The 24,354-nt window shown below is 39.5% G+C and overlaps 1 protein-coding gene across 1 annotated transcript in view; it reads right to left on the reverse strand.

Moving 5' to 3' along the window:
* Positions 1–24,354, reverse strand: part of Tmem117 (transmembrane protein 117) — a 437,212-nt gene that overhangs the window by 155,152 nt on the left and 257,706 nt on the right. Inside the window, exon 5 of the mRNA XM_028752174.1 lies at positions 3,316–3,413. Coding sequence (XP_028608007.1) covers positions 3,316–3,413 — 98 coding nt within the window. The remainder of the gene's footprint in view (positions 1–3,315; positions 3,414–24,354) is intronic.

Here is a 24,354-nt window from a genome sequence, read left to right on the forward strand (position 1 = left end):
CTCCCTCTCCCTCTCCCTCTCCCTCTCCCTCTCTCTCCTCACACTGTATTTTTTAACTCAACGTCTCCAGAGCACAGTGTTATCCGAACGCTTTGCCGCTATCCCACTGGGATTGTCATCTCTACCATCTGTGTCAGTGAAAGCCTTGTCACGCCCTACTCAAGCCATAAAAGACAAATCTCCATTCTGGATACAGTGGCTCAGGGACCATTTCTAAGGATGAGTTTCTATCTACAACAGGGTAGACTAGGTCACACTGTAGTAATCAACACTGCCCAGGGCTCAGCACCAGTTCACACTACGTGTCTACAGCATCGTTCAGGCTGCTTGACCTATCCCATATCCTCCCTGCAAGACATGAGTTTCCATGTGGCTCGATTCTTGTTGAAAACCAAATCCATCTGTTTAGATGTGACACGTGCCACTCTGACTCACAATTTCACTGTTCAAAGCAACACATGCGACTAGGAAAGACAGGATAGACAACCCTTCACCCAATTCCTTTCCCATTCCCTTCTTTTCTCCTTGGTACAAACAAATAAGCCATGTGCTTGGAAATCAGAATCCCAAGATGCTTCCTATCCAGGACAAAGCCACTGTGTCTCTGGAGAATACAGACACAGATGATACCAGGAGAATTATGCTGCTTGTACTGTCTTTGACTTCAGACAAGACAGTGGAAGTGGCAGCCGGAAGACACTCGGAAAGGTGGAAGTAAAAAGAAAAAAAAAGATTTTCATTCTTAGACCTTTATTCTTTAAAATTACGGAAAATGGTTTCGGGACCCATCTGTGAATATTCCCTTTGGCATCTAATATTTCCAAACACAGTCCTAGTTTGGTCTTTTCCCTGACATGAGAGCCTGAGAGATAGAGCGGCCTACTCTTTGAGGTTAGCACTGACACCACTGTCTTCACCGGGAAGTCCACATATGACTGAGTCAAGGAAGCAGGAAGCTAGATAGTGGCCGCTCATGATACTTGAGTAAGCTTTCGAAGGTTAAGAGTATAGAAACTTTGCTAGCGTAAACTGCACACTGCATGAGCCTCAGTGTTGTTCAGTCTGCTACACAATCCACACTGCAGCTCATGACAGGTTTACTTGTAACATCTCCCACTCCTGTGTAGAGCTTCAACCAATTTCTTTTTAATAGCTAGAGCAAAATCCAAAGGAAACATCTGCTTTTGAGTGGGTGACCTGAAGTATGCAAACATTCTTTTTCATCATTAAGATGGTAAGTATTTCAAATATCAACTCTTTTTATATTTTATCTCCTATGGCTAAGAAGAAAACTAAACGCCCTTTATTCTTGCTATGTTCATTTTAGATGGCAAACCTGCACATAAAGGAAGATTTCTTGGCTTCCTGTATGATTTCCATGTTTAATTGTTTGCATCAGATTTTGCTTTTTAAAGAATCATGACACTGTTGTCAAGATAATAACCAGACCAAAATGTATAAAATAATAAAAATAAATGTTAAAATAGAATTTAAATGTTTCTTCTATTGTTTTGTGCTCTGTGGTTGGAATTACTACTTTTGAATGACAGGGAAAGAACACACTCAATATATTACATATTAATAATTCATTTGAATAATGACTATGTTTAAGCTTTAATTTGTTTGATGTGTAAAAGTATATTTTCCCCATAACTATAACGAAATTACAACTTTAGATCAATTATCTGTGTGTCTGATTATTCATTGGGACCTAAGTCATCACATATACTAAAATAAAGTCTTTATACAAAGGGGATAGACAGTATATAGATTTGAGTGGGAATTTCCAAGGAAAATGATATTAAGATGCTTTAGGGGGAATCTAGCATGGATTCCCATCCTCTGTAAGAACTGTGATTAATAATCCCTCTGAAAGGGCTGAGGAGGTAGCTCGGAGGGTAAAGGGTTGCTGCATAAACAGAAAGATCCCAGTTTAATACACACACAAAAGGAGAGCATGGAGAGGCACATCTGTAACTCCAGCCCTGAGGATGCAAGGGCAAAGAGATTCGTAGGATTGGCTGGACAGCAGCCTTGATGGGTTGTTGAGCTGTGGGTTCTATTAAGATTTGCTGTCTGGCAGGATACAGTTGGAAGGGAAAGTGATAGCAAGTGGAGATAGGGGACAGACTGGGGTTACATTGGATCAAATCATAATATATATATATATATATATATATATATATATATATATATGTGTGTGTGTGTGTGTGTGTGTGTGTGTGTGTGTGTGTGTGTGTGTATGAATACATTTTTCAAATGATAAAAAGAATAGGTGAAGAACTCAGATGTACAGAATACCAAGTCCATGTTGCAACCCCTGAGCTCAACACCTTCAACAAATATTTGCTACATTGTTATATAAAACTGGACAAGCTACATAAAGAAGCTTACATGCAAACAATATAACTGCGGGTCAGAAAGCACCATAAAAAACAGTCCACGCTTGACTCCTGGAGCCAACGTGTGAACAGCAACAGAAACATGTTCTTCTCACATACTGAAAAAACTACTTGTTTACTTGTTAAGAACTGAGTTCAAATGTCACATTATCACTAGCAATATATAACAACAGTGTGCTACACTGCAAGATGATGTTGAGTATTTATTCTCTCCAAGTACTTAATTACCATTATTTTTGTAGCGTTCATAGTTTTAAAAAAAAAAAGTAAGAAGGAATTAACATCTAAGAATAAACAGATATTCCTTATTGCACTTCTTAAGGAAACTATACAGGCTAGCATTTTCTAGCATAAGCTGCCATCAGATACAATGTGTCTGAGCATCGGCATATATAACTTTACATGTAAGAAAGCAAGCCGCTTTGTTGAGGGAATGACCCAAAGCTCCTTAATAGCTCTGATGGGGCTGAGGCAGGAAAAGGAATCATGGAGAGAAGAAATACCACTGAGCAGGATGCAGTTCGTGCAGAGGATTCCTCCAGGGAGACTTCACATCCTTATGGTGAAGTCAGCCTCTGCAGAGTGACCTGGGTGATTTGTGTCTACAGGAGACAGTTTTATATATCACATTTCCTTGATGAAAATGACAGCTGGTTTTTGCTGAGTCAAAAAAAATAGAAATGAAAACCCTGTTCACTTCAGGTCAAGCCGTATATCATGTTTCTTTCTTATAAATGAGCTCTTAAACAATAAACAAACCAGATAAATCCATAAGATATGGTAACAATTTTAGTAGGGCAGCAGAGCTGTCCTAAATAAAACTCTATACGGCTAATGAAAGTTACGCTCACCTCAAGTGCTTCAGTAAATGAGGCAGAATAGAAGTAAATATATAGATGATGCGATTTCCTACCAGAATAAAATGATCCTCACGTTGCCTTTCTTCCAGAAAGCTCTTGCAGATTTCCCCCAGTCAGGGTAAGGCTTGTCCTGAAGCATCATATCGGTGACCTGAAGAGGAGAGGAACTGGTTTAACATTTGAGGACATCTCAAATTCAGATTTCAATCCAAGTATAATATTTACACATACTGAGAACAGAATGTGCACATGTTTAATGTTGGACTACATGAAGAGATACAAATTACAAGTAATTTTAATTACAAGTGTAAGATTCATTCAATTTAGAAAGTGTAAGAGCGTGTTTGATTTTACACACTGGATGAGCACGTTTGGCTGGTCACCATGGAAATACTAAGACTGGTTTTTAAATGTTAATTAACATTATTTAGGATTCTTTCCAATTAACCCATGTTTCATTAAAACTATTAGCCTATACTATCTGTCTGAGCCAACGGCTTTATCAATGTATTTTGTCAGATCAAGTCCCTCTCCTCTCACTTGAAAACCACTTTCCATGGGATAGTAAATTTGATTAGTAGAGTCCCCCTAGAATATAAATATCAGTTTGTATTCACATTTATGTTGTTCTTAGGTGTTCCTAAAATCATAAGCTTCAAAACAGAACCTTCAGATGCCAAATCCAAATTCTTTTACCCAATAATTACACCTAAATCCTAATTCAAAGTCGTTTTTCCTCTCTCTCTCTCTCTCTCTCTCTCTCTCTCTCTCTCTCTCTCTCTCTCTCTCTCCCCCCCCCCAAATTCTACTGTCTGTGGCTTTTCCTGACTTACCTCCCATTCACCCCTGAAGTAGTAAATAGCTAATACATGAGCAAAGCTAATACATGCCTCCCCTGTCCCCTTGTTTACAATGCATGTGTTCTCAGTAGCCAGCACTCTCCCATCTACAACCCTGCATCTTCCAAAAGCATCCTTCTGCTTTCTGCCGCATGCACAGACGCTGCCCCCCTGCTGAGCCTGGGTACAGCTGTGTTCCTCTGAGCTGCCTCCACTGTTTGCTCCAGCACACACTTCCTGTCTCATCTTCTCATGCCAAAGCACACTCCATTTCCCATGTTAACACTTCTCTCTTCTTTCTATCAGCCTTGAAGATACCTTTGCATCCTCTCTGCTGTCTCGGGGTCTTTCACATAGCAGTCCAAAATGCTTACACCAAAGAGAAATGACAAAATGAATTAGTAAATACATGTTTATTATAAGAGACTCATTTGCAGGGTAAATTGCTCACGACCTACATCACATATTAATGCTTTCCGTAAATGTTCAATGTATCATTAATAGCCTGCTATGTGAACATTTAAAAGGCCTGTAAGTGTGCAAAATGATTTACCTAAAAAAGGAAAGTGTGATTGTGAATGAATCAAAAATGCACATACAACTTTTTTTCAGAAAATTTATAATCCATCAAACAGACATCATTACACTAGTTTTGATTTTAGTTAATAATACTCAAATTTAAACAATGTCCTCATCAGAATTAGAATTGCTGGGATCAAACACTAAGACCAAAACAACTTGGGAAAGAAAGAGTTTATTTGGCTTATTCTTCCACATCACAGTTCATCATTGGATGAAGTCAGGACAAGAACTCAAACAGTTCAGGAACCTGGAGGCAGGATCTGAGGCAGACAGGGGTCATGGAGGGTGCTGCTTACTGGATTATTCATCAGGACCTACTTAGCTGCTTTCTTGTAGAACCCAGACCATCAGCCCAAGGGCATAGGTGGGAGAGAAAGTCCTTGGTCCCATGAAGGCTAGATGCCCCAGTGTGGGGAAATTCAAAGGCAGGGAGGTGCAAGTGGATGGAATGGGGGCGGGGGGAATCCTCATAGAAGCAGGAGGAGAAGGGATAGAATAGTGAGTTTCCGGGGGGCAGCGGGAATGGGGAAAAAGGATAACGTCAGATATGTAAATAAAACATCCAATAAAAAATTAATTTTTTTAAAAAAAAGAAAGAAATACTCTTGTAGGGCTGGAGAGATGGCTCAGTGGTTAGAAGCACTGACTGCTCTTCCAGAGGTTCTGAGTTCAATTCCCAGCATGGTGGGAATTCCCACATGGTGGCTCACAACCATCTGTAATGGAGATCTGATGCCCTCCTCTGGTATGTCTGTAAACAGCTTCAATCTGAAGATGAGCTACAGTGTACTTATATACATAAAATAAATAAACCTTTTTAAAAGATACTTCCTGTGCTATCGTCGTGGGTCAAGACAAGCTTCTTTGTGCAGTGGTCACATGATGATGATAATTGGCAGCTAAGCGTAAGCTACAAACGGGACACCTACATCACCACCTCCAGATTTTGGGAATCACAGTAGAAGAGAGAGTGGGGAAGAACTAAAGAACTGTGGGAAAATCTCAGTTCCTCAGACCCTAAAGCTTGCTAATACCTATGGAAGCAACTAATACTGATAATTCAAAAAGGAAAGATATTATTTGATTTACTTTTATTTGTGTGTGTGTGTGTGTGTGTATGTGTGTGTATGTGTGTGTGTTCCTATGTGTGGAGATGTGTGTTAAGGTATGTATACAAGTGTGTGTGCAGGTGTGTGTATAAGTGTCACAGAGGACAGAAAAAACACAGAGACTGAAAAAAACATCAGGCTCACTAAAGCCAGAGTTACAGGCATTTGTGATCCACTCGACACAGGTTCTGAAAGCTCTGAGAGAGCAGCCAGTGTGGCCAAGCAAGCCATCTCTCCAGCCCTTGCTACTTCTAAAACAGAGGTAGTAGCTAGCTATTTTCGCATCTGTTTGGTTTTGTTCTAACCTTTCCCAATTAAATTTTTTAAATTTTCTCACTAACAGTGATGACCTTCGATTATATTTCCTCCAAAAAAAAGATTCAAGATATTTATTGACAAGATCCAAGGGAAGAGATAGAGAAAACAAGCATGAACCAGATTAATTGTAGTGTCACAAAAAAAGTAGGCAAACTAAAGGAATTTAAATCCCAAGTATTCAGACACACGCCCTCAGATGAGGAAAGAAAGATCCGCCGCTACAATTTCTGCCATCTTCCCTTCATAAGCCCTTTAGAGAACGAGTCTTGTGCTGAGTAATTTAACAAGACATAAAGGTTTTTATTTCATATCTGGACAGATTTAAAAAAAATGGTAAGATTTCGTTATTTCTTTCATCAGTATGTCTCCTGTACCTGAGAAGTATAAATGACAATGTTTTCATGTAACAGAATGATTACTGGGTGTGTTTTATTCCACTTTATTGTTTGCCACAGGGTAATTTCTGAAAATACTTATCATATTTTCTGGAGAGTAGTCATCTACAACTAGATAACCAATGATTATGCATCTTATTTTATGAAAACCACATCCAGGGATAAAGCCTTTTCTCAGGAAAATGATAAGACGGGGGCCAAGAAACAATCTGTCAGATGCCAGGCAGCTGGTCCTTTTCACCCCAGTTCCTAGTCTTTATTTTAAGTCACATCATCTGATTGATGAGAAGTCACTTACTGCTAAATTGGCAGTTGCAGAGACAATCATTATAAAGGGACTCATTCAATAAGGGAAAAATCCAATTACCTTCTGCATTAGAGAAATCAAATTTATTTCTGGTGCTGGTGAAGGGCAGTCTTTATGGGCAGAGATGCAGGAAGCAGAGTGAAGGGCTGTGGACGGTGTGTGGGGTAAACATGGTGTGTGAGTGTGTGTGCTATCAATGCAGTAAGTGACTGTTGATGCTTTTCTCACAGTTACACGGTAGCATGTAAAATCGCAGGGGCTGATTTTCTAAGCGAGGAGAAACATGTTTAACTCTCGGGGTCTCACAACCCTCCTCTTCAGTTTCCTGTCAACAAGGTTTCACAGAACCTCATCATTTTACACTTACTGAATTTTGTCAGAATAGTTTTTCTCAGGAGAACCCAAGCTACTTCAGGACATGGGTATTGTGTCCAGGCTGGGTGAGAAAATACATTTTACAAGTCAGCAAATGGTTGTAGAGACAGTTTGTCTGTATGGAAGCGACCTCTTTGACAAGATGCAATGGCGACAACACCACGGAAACACCAACGACGCCACAATGCATGCCTCATACTTGATGCAAAACTAAACGGGTCATAAGCCACCAGGTGTACTTGCTTACTAATCGTCATGGTAACCTCACACTTTCCAGCCAGAGACAGAATACAGTCAGTTAGATAGAGAAGTAGAACTGTGTCACACCTAATATATTGATGCCCACATAGTTGCCACTCTTGGTTCTGATCTGACCTTCAGGCTGTGTTAACCTTTCAGGTCAAGGCAAAGTTGTCTCTCCCTTTGAGCTCAACTTCTCATTGGTCAGCTATGAGCTTCCCGTGTGCATTATGTCCCTGCCCACATACTGCATCCTCTGGATCATCTCATGTATTACTATGTGTCCTACTGTCTCACTCCTCGAACATGTAACATTTCTCATTTCTCTCTTATGTACCTTCAGTAAATTACGTCATCTTCCCTTGGCTATAAGAGGGGGAAAATATAACCTATTCTTCCGTCTCACACATCATCCCCATATTGCTATGGTTTATGATGTTCCTGTATTATGCATTCCTTGAACATTAGCCCACAAGTGAATTAACTTCTCCAGTCTTTCATCCGGAGTCTATGTACAGCTTGCAATAGCTGAACTGTTTAGAGAATCAAGTGGGTCTAAAAGAAGAGATGCAATCAAGAAACTTGCCCACAACAAACCTATTTCTTTTCATTCATTTTTTTGCTATTATTGTTTTCATTTGTATTAGTGATTTTGAGACAGGGTTTCATTATGCAGCTTCTAGTCTGGCCTAGGATGTGCCATGTAGCCCAGATGGGCTTCAAATGCATGATCCCCCTGCCTCTTCCAGCTATGTTTACTATCATTAGGCTGAGAGAAAAATGGAGCCATGTGGCATCTTCAGGATCAGGAGGCATTCACTGCCTTCCTTGTGTTATTGTTGAGTGACACCAGAGGGGAGAGGGACAAAGAAAAAGAGAAAACTGATATTACCGCTTTCATTTCCTTTTAAATCATTTGTGTTGCTTGGCTGCTCAAATGTTTCCTTTCGTATTTTGAGTGTAATGTTTGTTTTTCTTTTTTTTCCCCAAAATGTATTAACAGTTGCTGTGTTCTGTTAGGTCTTTAGGGATTGTACCTGTAACTTCCACTTTTCTTCTCTGTTATTTACTCCAGTCCCTTAGGAAAACAGCTATGAGTATGCCAGTTTGCTCTGTCTCTGGTCTCTTTTTCTCCTCAGTTTTTGGTATTGTTCCTTTAGCCAGAATCCACACTGTGGACTTGACAGTGTGTGAATAAGAGCTACAGAAAGCCAGTCTGACCTTTGTTTCCCCTATTTTTCTCTATTCCAGAGTTTCTCTATTTTTAGCATCCTCCATGCCTATGTGTGTATGGGTGTGGGAGGGTCTGGTGTATGTGTATGTATGTGTGGGTTGAGGTATAATGAGGGAAGTCCCATTGGCACACATGTGGAGATTAGAGGACAACTAACTCTGCTAGAGGATTCTGCTTTGCACATGTTTATAGTTTTGGGAAACTGAACTCAGGTCATTGGATGGAAAATTCTTTACCTACTAAGGTATCTTGCCAGTCCCAGGGTTTTCTCTTTGACACATCTTTTCTGAGCTCTCCGTTTATTGCTTGATATCCATCTCACCTATCTCTGAACTCTTGGGCAACTATTTAGATAGATTTTTATATCTGTATATGTCTACCTCAGTGGTTCTCAACCTTCCTAACACTGTGATCATTTAACACAGTTCCTCATGTTGTGGTAATCCCCGAGTATAAAATTATTTTTGCTGATATTTCATAAGTATAATTCTGCTACTGTTATAAATTATGATATAGATATCTGTGTTTTATGATGATCTTAGGTGATTTCTGTCAAAGACCATGTGGTGGTTTGAATAGGAATGGTCTCCATAGATTTATGTGTTTGAATTCTTGGCCCATAAGGAGGGGCACTGTTAGGAGGTGTGGCCTTGTTAGAGGAAGTATGTCACTATAGGGGCAGGTTCTGAGGTCTTCTATGCTCAAGCTATGCTCAAGGTGGCCTACGGTCTCTCCTTGCTGTTTGTGGATCAGGATAAGGCTGTCAGATCCTCCTTCAGCACCATGCCAGCCTTCACGCTGCCATGCTTCCTGTCATAATAATAATGGAATAAGCCTCTGAAACAGTAAGCCAGGCCCAATTAAATGCTGTCCTTTATAAGAGTTGCAATGGTCATGATATTTCTTACAGCCATAATACCCTAACTAAGACAGGTTGAGAATCACTGTTCTATTCAGATATATATCTGTATATCTGGTGCAGGAGAGAGGAGTCAACTTGAAACAAACTAGAGTCACCTTGGAAAAGAGAACCTCTGAGATATTTCTAAGAGACTGTACTGGAAAAATGCCAACGCATTTCTGAAACTCTGGCTTCTAATATCCATGTTATTACTCAAATCTGATATTAATCAAATCACGTAATGGAAGGGGTGAAAGATTGTTACCTTAGCTAGCTATACTTTGAATATAAAGGAAATCCTATAGAATTCAAGGGTTCTAAATCAATAGTATTGACTCAGAAAGTGTACTCCACCTAAATAGAAGGCCCATCACCACAGTGAGCGCTGGCAGGAATGGTGCCACCACAGTGAGCACCGGCGGGGACAGTGCCAACAGAACTGGAAATGGCTGAGCAGTGGCTGTAACAAACTCACAAACACTGCACACGCGAAGTCTCTCTTTTCCTCACAGCCTGGCCCTTTTATTGCCTAAAAATTCGGAAGACACGGTGATGTACAGTAAAGATTCCAAAGTAGAGTCTTAGTCAACAGCAAAACCAAAGGCTAAACATGATTTACATGAAAAGGATATTGACCCTAAATTGCATAGTTACTCACAGTATGCAAAACTGCAACATACCTTTTATGAATTGGGGAGGCAAACAGCAGAAGGATGTGTATTAGTTGTATATTTAAAGGTAACTGTAACACACATCCATATGCCATGTTTATGGGATTGTTAGGGACCAGCTCTGGGAAGAAGAGTGCAGGTGATAGTAAAACGTGGCCTCTGACACTGTAAGCATTCAGTCTGTATATCCCTGTGTTGGGAGCTCTACATCGACTACAGCAGGGTCTTCATTTCTACTCTATCTCCACATCTATTCCAGCAGGGTACTGTTTTCTTCTATACCCCACTTAGGTCATGCTATGTGAAAAAAGTCCAATTTTAATTTCTTAGACGCTCAGGCAATTCTGCACTCTGCAGAACAATGCAAGTTTTCTGTTGCTGTTTGTTTTCCTTTTGACTACCCTCCCTGACTTCAGCTCACACAGAGACATACATATGCGATCAGCTTGATTGAGCAGCTGAGATATCGCCAGGAGACAAAGAAAGACCCAAGATCTAAGCAGAAAGGACTGTGGGTATTCACCGAGTCTGAGTACACAATTAGGTAAGTGGAAGCCATGGATGGAAGTTTCCCACATCACCCCACTGATGCCATGAATGAATTACTACAAGAAGTATCTGAAAAAAATCACTGGCAAACATCTACTGGTGAACATTAAGCCTGAAATATATTCTCCAGCTTTTCAGAAACACAGCCAGGATTCCACCAGGCGTGAATATTAATGTGCTTGCTTATTATCTCCAATGATGGCCTACACCGCCTTCGTAATGTATTGTACTTTATTGATGGATCCCCTACTGATTTACAGTGAGTCCTGGACTGTTTTGTTATTAAATACAGAAATTGGGCACATCTCGGAATATTGAATCATTTGGAGAAAGACACCTGAATCACAGGAGAATAGAAATAAACACCATCAAAAAGTCCCTTCCTACTGAAGTCCTACAGAGCGTCACAAAATAAGTAGGATATGGCCCAATACAGTTTTCTTTCTAGCACAGCCTGTTATAATTTATAATAAGTAGGGCAAAGGAGAATGATGACAGGTTGCTCAACAAGAAGCTGCAGACCGAAACATTGATTCCATCCTTCGGCTGCTGTTCCTTGTGGTTGTGAATGGCTACACAGGAAACAACAATAATCCAAAATTACACTTATTTTTTTTTCACTGTTGGTTGAAAGAAAGAGTGAGTTTCTGTATGCATACTTGCTCCATTTTGTTAATGTAGGTAACTGATTATTAGAATACACATACACAGTACTCTGCAACATGACAGTTTTATGACTGCATATTATATATAGGTTGGAGAAACTACAGGAAGAAAAGTAATGAATATTCCAGACATGCCACTATAACTAACAATATCCAAGAAGAAACCCTTGGCCACAGAAGACCAAGTTATCTTAAAGTCATAATTAATCTTATGTTAAAGGCCTGAGTACTCTATTGATCTCTAAACATGATGCCCAAAGCAAGCTAGTCTGAGGGCAGAGCCCAAGGAGTCTACGGTATAGTCTGGGGCCCAGAACCCTGCCACTCTTTTATTAATCATCCCATATCAGGCCAGTAGAGTCACACATTATGAATAAAGATGACAACGAAGTGTCGTGGCTAAAAGTTAAAATGAGCACCAATCCGTGACTGCGTGTCTGATAGGTGAAGATGATGCTGTGGGCGGTGTTTGGGTAACCTCGCCGCCAAGCCTAGAGAACAGAAAATGATTACGGAAAAGCAGCTATAAATACACACCCAATTCATAAGCATTCAGCATCTAAAATGAAGTTGGTTCTCTTAACTTCCCAATAAGAATGAAGAAAACTGGTTTTAGAGAAAAATCTGCCCAGCAAGTAGTGAAAGTGATTTATGAAATTATGTCATTTTCTGTTATTTTGCTAATATATCAGATGGGGGTGCAAGGCATCCGCTAAAATTATTTAAAATTATATGTGAGTACACATGACAGATGAGAATTAAAATGGAGGGAAAGCGTGGTTTTGCCATTTGCCACAAAAATATAACAAGACAAAAACAGAGTCCCCCGTGTCCTTGTCCTCAGCCTTCTCCCTGCCTGAATCCCAAACATCACCATTCTGAATGCCGAGCGAATTTGCCATTCCCCCTCTGCTGCTGTATCATGGTGTTGCCCTAGCCAGCTGTAGTCACATGAGAAGTATAATAAGGTGCATTTCTCACTTACCGATATTACATTCACATTTAAATATAAATAACACAAAGCATCTCTGCACCTGCTATGACTTCCGTTTCCTGGCTTCTCCCAGATTTGTTTAGATTGAATCAAACAGCCACATCATTAATATCTGCTTAGTATCTATTGATAAACTAGACTTTCATCTTTATATGGTGCATAGCTTCTTTTTGTCTTAAAATCTTAACCATATAAATATTTTTGAAATTTCATTTGCTTTTCAAAGAATGAATTTTGGATGGTTTTAATCTTCTCTGAAGTCGCCTTTCTCTTATATTAATTTCTGGTTTTGCTTTCCACTATTTTTTTGATGGATTTTCTCACTTGGTTCCTTGTGTCTTCCTTTTCCTGACTTATCTTTCTCCCTATTTCCCTGTCTCTGGCTTTTGGCATGGGTGCATGCTAGGGGAACCTCCCCCTGAGCTATAATCCCAGCCTTTCTTTTCTAAGTTTTAAATATTGAAGGCTTATTTCATTAATTTTCAGTGTCTGTTCAACTTTTTCCCATAACCACTACTGAATTTATTTCATAAGTTTTGAATCCACAATACATAAAAATTGAAAAAGTTTATGTCTTCAATGTGTATTAACCATCTATAATCCTAAAAATACTCGTTTATTCCCAAGGTCTTTATTTCTATGTATAAATCTATCTATATAAGTGATATTTTAAATAGAATTTTTATGTTGTGTTTCCAGTATCTTAATTACATAATTTCTGTCCTTAAACTAGGTATGATGGTAATATACATGGAATCTCAGTCCTCAGGAGGCAGACTGGAGTATCTTAGGTTCAGTGCTGATCCAGGACACATGCTGAGACGCTGCTGGGCTAGCTTTCACAGTGTCTAAAGCTGATATTCAGGACTCTGGGGATAAAGGCCATCAGTCATTTTCTGTAGCTGTGATTCCCATGAGCTGCAGTAACATCCATCATGGAAAGATTTGCCCAGGGGAGCAGCAGTGGCCCAAATTCAAGACCAGCCAGTCACTCTTGGGTTAGAGTTAAGGTCCATTCAACAGGAGGAAACACAGGCCTTGAACTGTAAATATGGAAAGGAAATCAAGGCTGGGGTGGTCAAAGAGTCTGAGCTGAACCTACTACTACTAGTTTGATAAGTGGACATAACATTCAACTGTTTCCGAACTCTCTCTACCCTCAGCTCTGTGCGGCTCTCAGTTCCCATCCAAGAGGTTTCTTTGTGCAGTGGGTGGTAGTTAATGTAGAATCTTAACAACTGATGAAAGAGTAGAGAATAAATGTTAAATAGGTATCTGTAGAATGCTCAGTCATAGATGGAATATTTATATCAATAAAGCTGTCCCAAGGCAGGAAACATCATGGAAATGGGGACAAAAAAAATCCTGAGAACCAGACTCAGGGTACAATAGTGGAACCAACTGGACTGAAGTCTACTCCATAGTAGAAAGTGCATGCCTAATATTTGAAGTGCAGCTACGAACCCACTGGGGAGTTTACAGTCCCCAGGGGTACACCTACTACTATTACATATGGTAGAAAGGAAATGTGTTCACTAATCTCATAACCTGTGTCTTTTAAGAGAAAAGTTATATTGACTTTGCCTACTTAAATAATTCTATCTCCTTCTATAGCTTATGTTGCTGGATTTTCTTTTTGCCTTAAATTTTTCCCCCTTTCAGACTTTTTCCATGTGCATTTCTTCTTTAGTACCTTAGATATATATTGTTCTTTCAAGTTGCTGGCAAGTTGGTGGGAAATTCATACTGGCTACATTAATTAGCAAATCTAATAAATAATACCATCAATTTAATCCATAAAATTAATAAGATAAAAATATATTTAATCACTCAGCATGTACTCAAATTCTTCCAGAATTTTGGTTCCAACTAGCTGTTGAAAAACAGTTGTAAGCTGCTCTGTGGGTGCTAGTACAGAGCCTGAGCAGCCAGTGTGCCTAACCACTGATCCATCTCTCCACCGCCTGTATAAATGTTCATTCTTTTACATGACCATATGTCTATTAATTTATCCATTTGTTTTAGATTTTCCACTTTCTTAGAACACAGGTCTTCAAAATATGTTCCAATAGTCTTCCAAGGCTCATTGGCTTCCAAAGCTATAATAGCATCAAAAGAAAATTACAGCCCAATGTCTCTGACAAAATTGGGCACAAAAATTCTCAATAAAACAGAGGCATGCCCAACTCACAATGATCAAGCTGGCTTCATTCCAAAGCTCCCAAGATAGATCCACAAATGCAAATCTATAAATGTCAGATATCACATAAATAGACTGTATGGCAAAATCCAGGGATTAAACCAGTAAATCTAGAAAAGGTCTTTGACAGAATCTATCATCCTGGATGATAAAAATCTTGAACAGACAAGAAGGAACAAACTTGAGTAAAATAAAGGCTATATATGGCAACTCTGTTGCTCTCACTATATCAAACAGGAAAAAAAAAATAGAGCAGGTCCACAAACTCAGGAATGAAGTAAAGTTTTCTACTCTCTGCCACTCTTATTCAATGTAAAATTGACCTCTTAGCTAGAATAATGAGTCCAGAAAAGAAACAAGAAGAATACAACGGCTGGGACTATGGTTCAGTGGTAGAGTGACTACCTTCAATTCCTAGTATGTCATCAAGTCTACATTGTATCATGTGCAAGCATATAAACCCAATACTTGCAAGCTAGTAGCAGAAGAGTCAGAAGTAACAAGTATCCTTGGTGACATAATGGATCTGAGACAAAGCTGGATTACATGATACTCTGTGCTACAAACAAACTAAAATTATGGAAGGAGAAAGCTGTAAGTAGGAAGTGAAGAAGGCACAAAATATCCAAAGAAATCCTTACAGAAAAGAAAGAAGTGATGGAGACATCACACTATTAAACTCCAAATGATACTACAGAACCATGGTGGCTAAGGAACCACTGTGCTGCAATAAAAACAGACACATGGATCAATAGAATAGAATAAAAAAAAAAAGACCTCATGCAGTCAGGGTCACCTAATTTTTGACAAAGATGCCAAAACCATGCATGGCAGCCACTTAAAAATTGCTGTATGAAAAATGCTATAAACATAAAAGTAAAAACATTTTTTTAAAAACCTGGCATAAAACAACAACAACAAAAAAAACCTGGTATAAAATACATACAGTAGTGAATCAGTTCGTTGTCTCTCATCCTAAATACAATTCAAAGTGGACCTTAATATAAGACCTAAAACTCTGAAACCATTATAGGTAAATGTGAAGAAAAGACATCAAGACATGAGCACAGACAAGAACTCTCTGATAAGGGCTGCAGCCACTCAGGAAATTAAACTAAGGATTGACAAATTGAACTCTGTGAAATTAAGAACTTTCTGCATAGAAAAGAAAATGATTCATTGAGTTAACTGGCGACCTACAGAATGGGAAATATCTTTATATCTATATATATCAGGCAAAGATTAGTAACTAGAATACGTGTGTGTTTGTGTGTGTGTGTATTCTAGAATGTATAATATATTCTATTGTATACCATCTATAGTCAATTATATATTAAACAAAATATAACTAGAATATATTTAAATGTATGTATATATTTTAAAACCTCAAGAAACAAATACAAACAAACCAAATAACCCAGTACATGGATTATGAAATAAACAGAAAATTCTCAAGAGACACAGAACAATTGTCCTATAAACTTTTGAGAAATGTTCAACATCCTTGTTTATCAGGGAAGTACAAATTAAAAGAACTTTTAGATTCCATCTCATGTGTCATAATGACTATCATTAAAAAATCAAACAACAAATATTGGAGAGGTTGGGGGAGAAAGGAAGCCCTTGCACACAGCTGACAGGTGTGTAAATTAGTTCAGCTACTACGTAAATCAGTATGGAGGCTCCTCAAAAACCCAAAACTAGGAATACCATATACCCCATTCATATCACTCTTGGGTATATATCTAATGATTTAAAATCAACACATACAGATATACATGCAACTCTATCTTTATTGCAACACTGGGTGTTTGTCTTAGTCAGGGTTTCTATTCCTGCACAAAACATCATGACCAAGAAGCAAGTTGGGGAGGAAAGGGTTTATTCAGCTTACATTTCCACATTGCTGTTTATCACCAAAGGAAGTCAGGACTGGATCTCAAGCAGGTCAGGAAGCAGGAGCTGATGCAGAGGCCATGGAGGGACGTTACTTACTGGCTTGCTTCCCCTGGTTTGGTCAGCTTGCTTTCTTATAGAACCCAAGACTACCAGCCCAGGGATGGCACCACCCATAATGGGCCCTCCCACTGTTGATCACTAATTGAGAAAATGCTTTTCAGCTGGATCTCGTGGAGGCATTTCCTCAAGGGAGGCTTCTTTCTCTGTGATAACTTCAGCTTATGTCAAGCTAGCACACAGAACCAGCCAGCAGAGTGTTCATAAATAGATGATTAGATAAGGAAAAGTGGTATGATCAAGCAACCTTGGATCTGTCGGCTCTAAAGGAAATGTCTCCATCAACTCCCTTCTCCTCAGAGCTCAGGAACCCAGTGAAAAGGGGGCAGAAAGGGTGTAAGAAGCAGAGGGGATGGAGGACACCAAGAAAACAAGGCTGTCTAAGTCAACTGAGCAAAGTTCATATGAACTCAGAGACTAGAGCAACATGCACAGGGTTTGCATTATCTGTGCCAGGTCCTGCATATATAGGATGTCTTCCAGTTTAGTATTCTTTTGGGAGCCCTTTAGCGTGTGAAGGAGTGGGTCTCTGATTCTTGTGAAAGCCTTCTCTAGGGATCCATTCCTGCTCTCCATTTGTCTTGTCCAACTTCGATGTGCAAGTTTTTGTTTTGTCTTATTGATTTTCACTTTATTATATTTTAATATTATCTCTTAGAAGCCTGTTCTTTTCTTCTGAGAGACAGAAAGAGCGTGGATCTGGATGGTAGGGGAGGTGGAGAGAGACGGAGAGGAGTAGAGGGAGGGAAAACCATAATCAGGAGATAGTATGTAAAAAACGAAACTAAGTTGTTTATAGGAAAACGGATGCAACTGTCAATCCTTGTAAGTGAAATGTGTCAGACTCCAGCAAATACCTCATTTTTTCTTGTCTTATAAATCCTAGATTTTATGCGGATACACAAAATCATTTATGTATATAGGTCATGAAAGCAGAAGTGATATTGTCTATGGAAACAAATGGAAATAACAGGAAATCATCTGGGGAGCAGGGAGTGCTGTTTGGGGTGAGCATAAAATATACAGGTAAGATTCATGTTAATCAGAGGTCAGTAACAGGTTAGGTGTCCAGGTATGACTTTCCCCTACAACAGAGAAATTAGTAGGGATCTGATGACATGCATAGAAATGGGAGACTTTTCAAAGCTTCCCATATTTAAAGTAGAATAAACCCTTTAAGAGGTCATTTGGCTGTGAGCCTCATATACATTCTATACTTGAATATAAAAATGTCTATATGAAACATCACCATGTAAAATGGATACCCATGAGTAAGAAAATATATAGAAATGTTACTGCAGATGAATGTTGAATTAAGAGGTTACTGTCACTGCTTTTCCTGGGTTATCTGACCCAGCCACATTCTCAGGATCAGCCCAGCTTTTCCGTTCCCCCTTCTCCCTGTGTTTTATATCATTATAGAGAGTAGAGTGTCTTAACAAAGAATTTCAGCTCACATCATTAATCAGAAAGACATGATTAATGTCTAGAAGGAACCAGCAAGAATAAAGATATTCAATAATATCTTCATTTTCAAAGGCTCACAGCCAAATGACCTCTTAAAGAGTTTATTCTGCTTTAAATATAAAAATATTTGAGAAGTCTCCCATTTCTATGCATATCAGATCCCTACTAATTTCTCTGATGTAGGGGAATGTCATACCCAGACACCTAACCTGTTACTGACCTCTGATTAACATGAATCTTACCTGGTCTAGGCAATATCATGTCCTCAGTTTGTGGAAGACAATTGTGTGGTACAGGGGGACGTGACAGCTGATGAAGGTCATAGCACAGCCATGCTGGAGCTTACAGGGGAGCATGTCTGACTCCAAAACACAGCATTCACCCGACACACTGTGCATTTGCTCCTAAACATCACCATATTTGGGGAAGAAATCATTTATTTCCAAATTATAGTACTGCTTTCTAATTTCAAATTACATCTATCCTCTCACTAATATTTTATCCATGTTAAATACACAGTAATTTTCAAAGCACTCTTTCATGTACACTCACAGCTATTCAGGGTCACACAAGTTTTTTATACTCTAAGTGCAAAGGCAAGCATGGAGAAGTATCAAGATTTACCAGAGCATAGTTCAGTATCTTTGCTACCAAACTAGAGCATTTCATCATTTCTCAGACCTTTCCAATACTTGCATGCCAATTCCCTCATCAATCAGTCAATCAATCAATCAATCAATCAATCAATCAATCCAAGAAAGCTCTGAGCAGGTAAGAAAGCAAGAAACCCATTACTCAGCCTCCAGTGCAGGCCCCAAGCAGTGGATGGTGCCTAATGGCTCTGTACTGAGGACTCCAAGACCGGCCCGTTCCAATTTTCCATTTACATGAAATATCTTTAAGCATTGCAGGTGACTAACATCTTTATTTTGCTCTCGCAGAGCTGAAAAGCAAAATTTTTTATTTTACTTTTCATTTCAGGCGTAGCAGGCTGTCATCTCTTCTTTTATTAACTAAATTTGTTCGCTGACAATTTCATACATGCATATAATGTATTCCGCCCCCTCAGCCCCCCTGCCTTTTCTGACCTCCCTCCCACCTGAGGGGCACCTCTCTAAATGTCCCTTTCCTGTGTGTTCCTCTTTCCGTACATTACAGCATGTTAATAAACACCATTCAGATGATAACCTGAGCTTAAGGTAAATTCTTTTGTTTCCCAAAGTATTCGATTGTATAGGAACAAATCTAACATTTGTTTAGTGTCTCTAGTTTATAAATCCTGTTTTCACTAGCTTTACATATTTTCCCTTCGGCAGTATGAATGGATTTATTCTAAATTGTGTTACAAGTTAACTACATAGTGCAGTACTTGTCTAGATATTTGGGCTATATTGTTAAAATCACTGAAAAAACTTACAGTGTTTATGTCTATGTAGAAATACAACTTAAAGGGTAAACACCATAAGCTATATGGTATGCCATAAGGCAGTGGGGGATAAAGGGAAAACCTGAACATGGCAAGACAAAGAGAAGTACAATGATGACATCATACATAAGGGGAATACAAGGATGATGTCATCCAGGAGGGGAGTGCTGGGGCTTGTAGAGGGGTGGTCAACACAGGAATTACTGAGAAGATGATGTTTAGACGAAACAGACAACAGGCAGGAGATGCTATGAATCAAATACAGGGGAGCAGAAACAAGGGCACTTACACCTGAGATTCTCTGTTCTCTCTGCATCACCTCTGAAGATGAGTATCAAGAACTGACTGGTTTGTGCATGGCCTCTGCCTGCCCAGACAGGCACCATTGTGGCTGATTTGTTCTAGAACCCGTAAGAATCGCAGGATACCTTCAGATTCTATCTCTGTCAGTTTCAAGCCCCTTGAAACAGTCAAGCAATTAAACTCATCAAAAAATCAAGACCATACCAGAAAACAATAAGAAAAACAAACAAAAAAACCAGGAGTACTGATTAGTAGCAAGGTAAGCAGAAGTGTAAAATCAAAACCATATTCAAATGCGAGATGACCAAAGTCAATGACAGAAAAATAGAACTCTGGGCCTAAAAGAGCAGCCTGACTCAGGAACAAATAAATTCTGATATTTTGATTTAAGCATCTCATAGCTAAACATGGTCAGTAAGCCTGGTGTTTATCTCCCTCTCTCCCGCTGAGGTGTCTACAGACATTGACAGTGTTTCCTAACCTGTCACACACATACTCTAGGAGAAGCTGTATGCACATCTAGCCCCATATAACAGGTTAAGTTCCCTTAATCCATTCTTGAATTTACCTGAAAAGGATGTAATTTCATCAACCACATCTTGAAATAGAAGCCAGCCATATCGATTCTTCCTTGAAGGTAGTGGCTAGACAGATCAATGGTAAGTGAATCACTGAGGTCTCCCTGAGTCAGTTAGGATGCTATGGAGGGTCTCATGGCTCGATATCTGCGTGCTGTCCCTGCCCCCTATATGTTGCAACTACCTAAGAAAACAAATACTGCTGGCCAATTGATCTCAAATGGGAGAGCACAGTGTGTTGGCTGCTAAGTACCTCCTTCTATGTTAGATTTGGTTGTATTTAAGACCTTGAGATGCAGGAAAACATGTGCATACATATTGTCTCTATCAGACTATGACTTCCTCAGACTTAAAAGTCTCATCTTAGTTCGTCTGATTCCCCTCCCCCACACACACATACATTTTCTTTGATGTACAGGATTAATTCAAAAACCATTACTGAGTGCTAACCATTAAAAACGTGTCTCTTGGCTCAAGAACTTCTGAATATTTGATGAATGAGTAAATAGACAAATGAATATCAGACTAAGAGCATTATAAAGGGTTTAACATTTAAAAAGTATAGCCATATTCACATGGTTAGACATATTTCTTTTGGTGTATTGATATACAGTATGAAATACTCTTCTAAAAATAGAAAAATAAGAAATTTGCTTTGATAAATAGATCTAGAGCAACAGATGAAAATGTTGAGGTTTTAATAATCTTGGTTTTCCTTAATTACATTTGTCCATCTGAATTAGATACAACTAAACACACACGTGCATGCATGCACGCATGCACATACACACACACGCACACAAACACACACAAACAAACAAATTTTTAAATAGTTTTAAGTCTCCTTAGAGTTCATCTGTATAAAAATCTATGTATTAGGAATCTTATTTCCTTTGAGAAATAAATAAGATGTATACACACCTGGACTCCGTTCATTTACTATAAGACTACTCTGTACAAAGCCCTGGTCACTCCCAATGTTCACATTACTCCAAAGAAGTAAGGTCTGCTTAAAGCTAGGCTACCTACTGTCTAGCGGTGGACCACTACCAGGTAGGCCTGCCATTCACTGAAAGTTTAACATAGACACAAAGTACAGAAGCTTGATCTGCCTAATGGCCCTTCCAGTGCCCTCATTATTCCCTTCCTTAAGTATAAACTCATAACTTTTGTCCATTCTGATTGTCCTCTACAGTAAAGTTACAAAGTCAAAACCACTGGATTGCATATCTGAAAGGATATACAATATCAACAATAATTTTGCCACTCAAAAATTACTTGAACCTAATCAGAGTGCTCAGTAATATGAGATTGTTACGTATGAACTCCTTGTAAAAAGCAGGCTACTGTGATATGAAATCGGTTTCATTTTGGCCCACCACACCCCATAGGAGAGCAGGCTGGGTGTGACACTGCAGATGGAGATTCTCAGAAGGAAGCTGTTCACACACAAATGTCTCCCGGTCTGAGTCTTCTCACGTGCTTGTTATAGTTTGGAAAGAATTCGCAACATTGTAGAACCAGAGTTACCACTTTCACTAGACTAACCTCCCTTGGTTTGCCAACCCTAGGTCTCTAGAGGAAAAGGGGCCATTCTGGTTGCATTCATGAAGGTCTGAGGTTTACTGGGAAGAGAAGTCAATGAAGGGCTCTTCCACTCCAGTGACACTGCTTGCAGCAAAAGAGGAGCCCAGGATCACAGCAAGGGCAGGTGTCAAAATCCTAACCACACTGCCTTACCCAGAACCATTCTTTGGCAGAGAACCTTGCCAAATTGTCTGCCAGTCAAACTGCAAGCTACTTGCTAGTGTCCACAGGCATTCGTACTCGGCGTATACTCCATTATGTCAGATTACTGCAGAACATTCGGCGACCTGTTTCAAAAGCATTACCTTACATTAGATTAGGTTAGGTGGCCGACAGCATGTGAGCAAGCCATCAGTGACACTATGAAAATGTAGGACTATCTGCATATGTGTTTTTATAAATGTTCCGTGTGTGTGTGTGTGTGTGTGTGTGTGTGTGTGTGTGTGTGTGTAATTAGGTGAGTATGAACAGGAAATTACACATAGACTTTTTGAACTATGTTTATTTTTTCCTGTGTGTCATTTCAAAAAGAAGTAGAAAGAAAAAAGCAACCCCAAATCTGCAATTTCACTTGGAAGGAAGCCTCTTCTACAAAACCCTACTTCTAAATGTTCCCCTCCTAAATGTGTACCCTCTTATTTATTATTAGTCACTTTGTTTACTTGTCTGTCTGTCTGTCTGTCTGTCTGTCTGCTTCACATAAAGGTTTTACAGTGTTAGCCCCAGCAGGCCAGGAACTCAATATGTATACCATGAATACAGAAATCTGCCCACTGCATGCTGCGTTAAAGGCCCAGTCTGTTCTTATTTTTCCCAAATGACCTACTGAGTCTAGTTAGAGACCAGAGCCTGGAACACTACCACCTCATGGCTTCAAAACACAGCATGAAATTAACACTGAGGTATTTGTATCGTATAAACTAAAAATAATTTGCCCAACTAGTAAAATATAGCTTAAGTTATATTTATACAACATAAATCCACAGAAAGTGCTTTCATTGAGCGCTAGAGTCTTTTGACCAGGGGCTTTGCTCTGTTTTTCTGTCGTTGGTAATTTGCCTTTATGAGCTAGCTTTCCCTGGAAGCTATGAATAACAAGGGGCAAAGTATAAAATATATTTTTTTAAAGATGAAAATTGAGAGGATTTCATCTTGTATTCTTCTGTAAGTAGCAGACATAATTATCCAGTCATTGTGATCAGATATTTTGGTCCAGCATACTGAACTCAGCAAAGGAGTAATTGTTGTCCAGTTACCATTTCAGCAATTAGACATTGAGAGTCTCCTACTGCCAGGCGCTTCAGAATAGTCACTAAAATGCAAAGTCAGGCAAGATGTAAACCTTCATTGAAAGTCATTCAAGGCTGAAGAGAAATACAGGAAAACAAGTCAATGAGTCTGATTGCAGCAGCTCCCAGGGGGAGGGAAACAGAGCCCACTATGAGCAAGAGTATTTGTGGGGTAGGTGGAACCGTGTCACCAGACAGAAAAACTGGGAAGGTCTAGCACATTAAGGGACGCTGGCAATCCTCATAAACTGAGAATGGTAGGCATTTGAATTTGCTCTCAACCAGATTTCTGTTCCGGAACATGTGACCATGACACCCCTCTAAGAAGACCATGGCAACTAGTCACTTAACACAGAGCCCAGAGCTCTCCATGCTAATGGGGTATCTAGATGGGCCCTGAATGTAATTTTAATTTTTTTAAACCTTATTTTTAATGATTTGTTAAATGTTTTAACCTCTCTTTTAGGCCACCACCCACCAGAGACAGTGGGAAAGAAAGGATTCGGGAGGGGGAGGGGGAGTGGACCTGAGCAACTCTCATCTGTGTTGTCTGGAAATCGGTAGTTCAGTTCACAGGTCAGCAGCGGCAGCTCAATCTGCTCACAAACACTTCACAGATATATCAGCAGTCCAGTTCAAGAGAGTAGGACAGTAAATATGAATCAGTAGCAGTGACACGACCTAGCAGAGACAGCCAGGCCTCACCAACAGCTTGAGTTAGCAGGAGGGATCAACAGGAACACCTGGAGAAGTTCTCGGGCTGTGCCTCTCTCAGGGAAATGAAGGTTGCAAAGACGTGAGACCCAAGCATTGCACAGCTAGCTGTACCAGCAAGCCAAGCTCTGTTTCTATCACTCCACCGAGTCCTATTTATCCCCTTCAAACATCACGTGTCCTCCACGTGCCTTGCCTCAGCACGTGCATCCAATCATCCCAAGACCACAGAGTCCCGACAAATGCAGCTCAACTACACAGTGTAAGGCGGACCAATACATGTGTGCTGTTAGCAAAGAATCTTTTATCACATGTCCTTGCATGTGCTTGCTT

The sequence above is a fragment of the Grammomys surdaster genome, unplaced genomic scaffold (assembly GCF_004785775.1).
Source record: "Grammomys surdaster isolate TR1022 unplaced genomic scaffold, NIH_TR_1.0 125878, whole genome shotgun sequence".
In the NCBI taxonomy this organism is placed as follows: Eukaryota; Metazoa; Chordata; class Mammalia; order Rodentia; family Muridae; genus Grammomys; species Grammomys surdaster.